General features: G+C 35.7%; 1 protein-coding gene across 1 annotated transcript in view; it reads left to right on the forward strand.

Annotated features, from left to right (window-relative positions):
• The window catches only part of LOC132140034 (bone morphogenetic protein receptor type-1B-like), a 30,569-nt gene extending 24,569 nt beyond the window's left edge, over window positions 1-6,000 (forward strand). The window contains exons 10-11 of the mRNA XM_059548803.1: window positions 855-985; window positions 5,851-6,000. Of these exons, the coding sequence (XP_059404786.1) occupies window positions 855-985; window positions 5,851-5,976 (257 nt within the window). The 3' untranslated portion in view covers window positions 5,977-6,000. The remainder of the gene's footprint in view (window positions 1-854; window positions 986-5,850) is intronic.

The following is a 6,000-nucleotide window of genomic DNA, read 5'->3' on the forward strand; positions in this document are numbered from 1 at the left end:
GATCACTCGGATAATTTAGTCTTGGAAAAATGTTAAAAAAATGTTTATATTTGCAGTCTAATATTTATAGACACTGATATTCAGATTTCCTTTAACCTGTTAATATGTGGTGGAGCACTGATGATTTATGTCTTTTTCTATATTTACTATGTTTTAAATATTTCTATTTGAAGACTGAATATGTATTTAATATTTATTATTCCACATGTACGTTTTCATATACTTGTTACATTAACATTAATATTTATTTAATATTAACTAAACTATGTATCATTATGAAGTTAGTTATAAATTAAAAATATTACAATATATTTTAAATAGTTATATTTAAAGAAAAGTAGTCTCAATATTGATTTTTTTACCTTAAATTGTTTAATTTCTTCATTTTAAAGTTAATTTATCATTTATAAATATGTTTTTTAATAAATATGAAATATATAATAGTGATAATTTCTACATTTTTTGTCAGGTGTTTTTGTCGTTGTCATTTGCTCTCCATTCATCTGTTTGTATCAATGTCATTTCAGTATAATTGAGATACTATTGTAATTTTCCTTATTAGTTTGAATTCGTTTTTATTTTTCTATTTACATTTTTCATTTTAATTTTAGTTAATGTTTTTTAATTATTTCTATATTGATTATATTAGATTTTATTTCAGTTATTCCGTTATTATCTTAGTAGTACATCAGTATAAACAAATAACAAAAGGTTTTGGTTTTAGTTTAATTAACAGTAATAACCCTGTTGTGTATAATGTTAGAATAATGAATGTGTATATGCTGTATAATAGGTGATGTTACAGCGATCTCATTGGTGTGTGTGCATTGATTGATATGCGGATGTTTCTGCAGGTATCGTAGAGGACTATCAGCTGCCGTATCATGATCACGTTCCTAATGACCCGTCATATGAAGACATGCGAGAGGTGGTGTGTATTAAGAGAATACGGCCGTCGTTCCCCAACCGCTGGAGCAGTGACGAGGTAAACACACATCTACTCTCCGTTTACACACAGACATTACAGTTCAACCTTTTTGCCTTAGTCGTAATTATAGATTAAAAAAAGTTTCAAAATTTCATCAAATCTTATTTATCTTTTTAATAACCTTTTACACATTTTTCAACAAAATATTTAGCTGTTAAATCTAGGGTTATTATAGCTAACTACAGTAGAACCAAAACCAGAAAAACATTTGACTTGAAATATAAATGCTAACTGAAAAAACAAACAAACTTTTTGTTTCAGCTTAGTGTAATTTTAGTATCCTTATAATAGGTATTATTATCGTTTTTATGAATAATTTGAATTAGTTTTTTAAAAATATATTTTCTTTTTTCATTTTAAAATTTTATATTTTTGTTAGTTTTTTATTTTCATTTTTGTAACTAAAATATGTTCCCTATCTGTCGGCCATTACGAGTTATGTCGAACGACATATGGGGTCTCACTTGGGAGGCCAAGAAAGGCTGGAGCGTGGCCTATCACCCTCCACCCTGAAAGTGTATGTGGCTGCCATTTCAGCCCATCACGATGCAGTGGACGGCCGGTCCCCGGGGAGACATGACCTGATCGTTAGGTTCCTGAGGGGTGCCAGAAGGTTACATCCTCCTAGGACATCCCTGATTCCCTCCTGGGACCTCGCTATTGTCCTGGCTGAACTTCAGAGGGGTCCCTTTGAGCCGCTGGATTCAGTCGAGCTTAAGTTCCTGTCTCTCAAGACAGCTGCGCCATTCCCCCTAACACAGGGATCTGAGCGCCTTTCTTCTCCGAGTACAGTTTCCCGGTTGGCGTACCCTGGTCGAGCTTCCTCCAGCACCCTCGGCAGTCAGACTTGGCGGAGCAGTCTGTCGCCAGGCCCAGTACTGGTGTTAGCATGCCCGGAGCTCCGGTCAGCCCCTGTACTGGGCTAGGTGTTCATATGGCTTGGTTCCCTACGGGTAATCCCATATATGTATTCTTCCACGGTAAGGTTTCCCTCTTGGCAAACCTGTGTCTTCCCTTGACAGACCCGCTCTGTCAGTCTCTTCTGGCAGCTGTTCCATCCCTACTCTAAGGTAGGACCTGCCTCAGAGACCCCTTCCATATGTAGTACTGCCCCCTGGGTCAGTCCATATCAGTATCTCCACATGTCACCTCCCTTCGGGTAGGATGTGGTCTCCGTAGCGACCTTTTCCTAAGGCTCGCTTCCCCATTGTCTTGCCAGCTGAAAGAACAAATAGGGAAGATTTGAAGCTATCTTTCACTGAAGGTTGAAATCCCTTCCACTAACTTTATGTGGGCGGAACAGCAGCGTGGTCTTCTCCAGCAGCGATGTACTCACCCTCTGGCCCCTTCGGTACCAAGGTCAGTGAATTTGCGCTGGGGCTTTGGGAAGGTTACGACCTTAAGCGTAGCTTTTGTGGCACGCCACGTCTTGCCGACAATTGCAGCGCCACAGGGTTGTGATGGTGTTCAGGTTGTGGTGTTTTCCATAGGACCCCATATGTCGTTCAACATAACTCGTAGTGACCGACAGATAGGGAACGTCTCGGTTACGTACGTAACCCTCGTTTCCTGATGGAGGAAACTGAGACGTTATGTTCCCATGCCACAACCTTGAACCGGTCGCTGTTGCCGGGACACGTTCTTGGCTCCTCAGCGTAAAACCTAATGAGTGGATGCACCTGTCGCCCTATTTATACCCGTTGGCACGGGGAGTGGCTCAGGTATGTTAAATCCACTAGCCAATTTTCATTGGCATTTTCTCTTAAACTCAGAGATGATTGGCCTCCCAAGTGAGACCCCATATGTCATTCGACATAACGTCTCCGTTCCCTCCATCAGGGAACGAGGGTTACGTACATAACCGAGACGTTTTTTTATCCATCTTATTTCGGTCAATGATTAATTTATTTTAAGTTGAGTTCAAGCAGTGTATTGTTTTATATTATTATATTGTTTTACACTTTATTGTTTATTTTAGTCTAATATAATAACCCTATTTCAGTTAGTTCCCAAGGCAACACTTTCCCCTTATTCGTTAAATATATATTTATAATTTATATCAAATAAGTAAACCTAAAAACTGAAATAAAAATATATAAAAACTAGACATATTAAAAAATGGTTAAAAACTCAAATGAAAAAATGATAATATAAAAAGTAATTCAAAATATGAATAACAACTATAATAGTATCTCGATGATACTAAAGTAAAACTGGCGAGAACATTTAGAAATCTGAAAATGTTCAGGGAAACATTTATTTGCTGATTAATGACGAAAATGTTAAACTGTAACAGATCAAACTTTCAAATGTAACATTTGCAAAGTGGTTTAGTTTACTGGTGTGTATGTTAACATAATACATTGAAAAAAGAAAATGATTTAATTATGTACCTTAGTTTCACATGAATTAATTGAGTTACAGCAACATTTTTTAGTTTTAAGTTTCTTAGTCATGATTTGCTACATTATTTCCAGCAAATGAGTTGACATGAAATAAAAATTACCCTGTTTATTATCTTAATCCATGTTCCTTATTGTATGAAACCCATTTCTACCACATACTGTAGAAGTAAAAAAAAAAAATAATACTAATTATAATTATAATATTTAAGTAAATCATGATTTTGACAAAGTCAATGTTAAATGTCATTATTATACCAAAAGATTCTAAATTATGGCAAGTCAGAATTATGAGAAACTCATAATTGACTCAATTAAAAAAATTGATGTCATTATAAAAAAAGTTAAAATGGGAAATTTAAATTAAACAGCCATAACAGCCATAATTATAAAATCACACTCAAAGTTGACAAAATGTTAAGATAAGCCACCGTGACAAAAAGTCAAAATTATCACAACAAAATCATTCAAAAAAAAGAAAGAAATAAATCTACAAAAAGTCAGAGGAAAAAGTAAAATATTAAAAATAAAAGTAAATTTACAACATTTTTTTAATTGACAGTGTTATAAATAAAAAGTTTTGTCTTCTAAATTATAAATCATGAGATAAATTGAAATTATGACCATTTAAAATTGGCAAAGTCAAAATTATGCGATACTAAGTACTGTAATTATGAGAAAAAGTCAAATATATGAGATACTAAGTCAGGGGCGGACTGGCCATCGGGAGCACCGGGACATTTCCCGGTGGCCTGACGGTCATTGTGGCCTGCGCGCTGTCGCTCAGTCGATCAGGCTGAAGAGCAATAGGCTGGTATGCAACTGCGAATAAATTGACGGTCTTATGAATCTACGAATCAGGCGATCGCGGAGTGAAAATGACACCACCACATGACCAAACATCAGCGAAGCACTGCCTAATTGGCTATATCCAGAGGCAGGCTTTATCTTAGAAAATCGCGCAAAAAATGGAGCCGTAAACGCAAAGGAAGAACAGAGAGAGAGGGAGAGAGGAGAAAAGCCCTGGCCACAGACGCAGCAGGTTGCTGCAAAATCCCAGCCATTTTCGCCAGAAAGGGAGCAGGTCGGTCAGAATTACATTTATATTTATCACGGTTCACTGAAAAAACCGAACCGTTCTGTTTACCACACACGGTTCGGCACGCGCTGGGACCGCTGTTCAACTTAAATCTGACAAAGCATCTGTAATATGGTTTACTATAAATAACACGTAAAACAAACAGGGTTCAAATAATATGTGTTTCTGTTGATGCATGCGCATTCTGGATTCCCAGACATTACAACAACAGAGATGAAAAAAAACCTTTTACAAATCATTCACTCTTGTTCAATACTAATACGAACACTGACTGAATCCGTGTATTCTCTTAAAGTGACAGTCTTTATATTAATCGAACAGCAACAACAAATAAATCACTCACTGCTCTTGATTAAAAAGCTTTTTTAACTTTAATAAAGAATAATCTTTAATTTATAGGCTAGTCCAAAATGCAATGATGTTTTACATTTGATTACTTTAATTCCTGTACCTAAAAACTAATGCAATATCTACCTAAGAAAAACCCTGACAGTCAGTTTATTTTATTAGTATCTTTACTCTATTGTATTTATTTGTGCTGTTGCTTGTAGTTAGAAAATTACTAATAATATAATAGCATAGTTTTTCCATAAACATAGCACATACAACTATACCGAAACTGTGACTCTTAACCCGGAAACAAACCGAACTGTGAAAGAGTTGAACTGTTCCACCCTAATATTTACATAATCATTTGGCAGACAGACGCTTTCATTCAAAAAAAAAATAATTAACTGAAAGAGCCAAAGAGTTTATCAGTCTGCGGGACACATGAACTGGATGGTGCAGACTGCAGCAACAGAGGTGGCCTGGGATGGAGTCAAATTCCCGGCCTGATTTACTGTCCCAGGCCGCCACTGTACTAAGTAATAATATGACAAGTCAACATTTTCACAAGTAAAAGGTTTATGAAACTAAATATGACAAGTCAAATTTATGAGATAGCAAGTCTATTATGAAACAACTTCTAAATTATGAGATGCAAGTCATTATGACAAAAAGTCAAAATTATGTTCATGTACCTTCGACATTCTTATTTTTAAGTAGCCAATAAAATAATTAACATGCTTCACTGACATTACACATTGCTGAATTATTAGCTTGTGCTAGTAAGATAAGTGTTAGCTTGCAATAGCATATACTGTATTAATAATGTTATAAATCTAGCCCATGTTAGAAAATTATGTTAATGGTAGCAAAGAAATCAAGTTTTGAAGAGAAACAAATCACAAAATATTTAGTTTTTTTTTCTCATCATATATTTGACAATTTGAATGATGTTTTGTTTTAACCACCATGTCATTTTTTCATCTGGTTGTTGAAGTAAGCTTTGTTTGATGGGATTTTGGTTGTGTTGTCAGTGTTTGAGGCAGATGGGGAAGCTCATGACGGAGTGCTGGGCTCATAATCCGGCCTCTCGTCTCACAGCCCTGCGTGTTAAAAAGACACTGGCCAAGATGTCAGAGTCCCAGGACATTAAAGTCTGATGAAAGACTAACCCTGAACTCACT

Source organism: Carassius carassius, chromosome 4 (assembly GCF_963082965.1).
Source record: "Carassius carassius chromosome 4, fCarCar2.1, whole genome shotgun sequence".
Classification (NCBI taxonomy): Eukaryota; Metazoa; Chordata; class Actinopteri; order Cypriniformes; family Cyprinidae; genus Carassius; species Carassius carassius.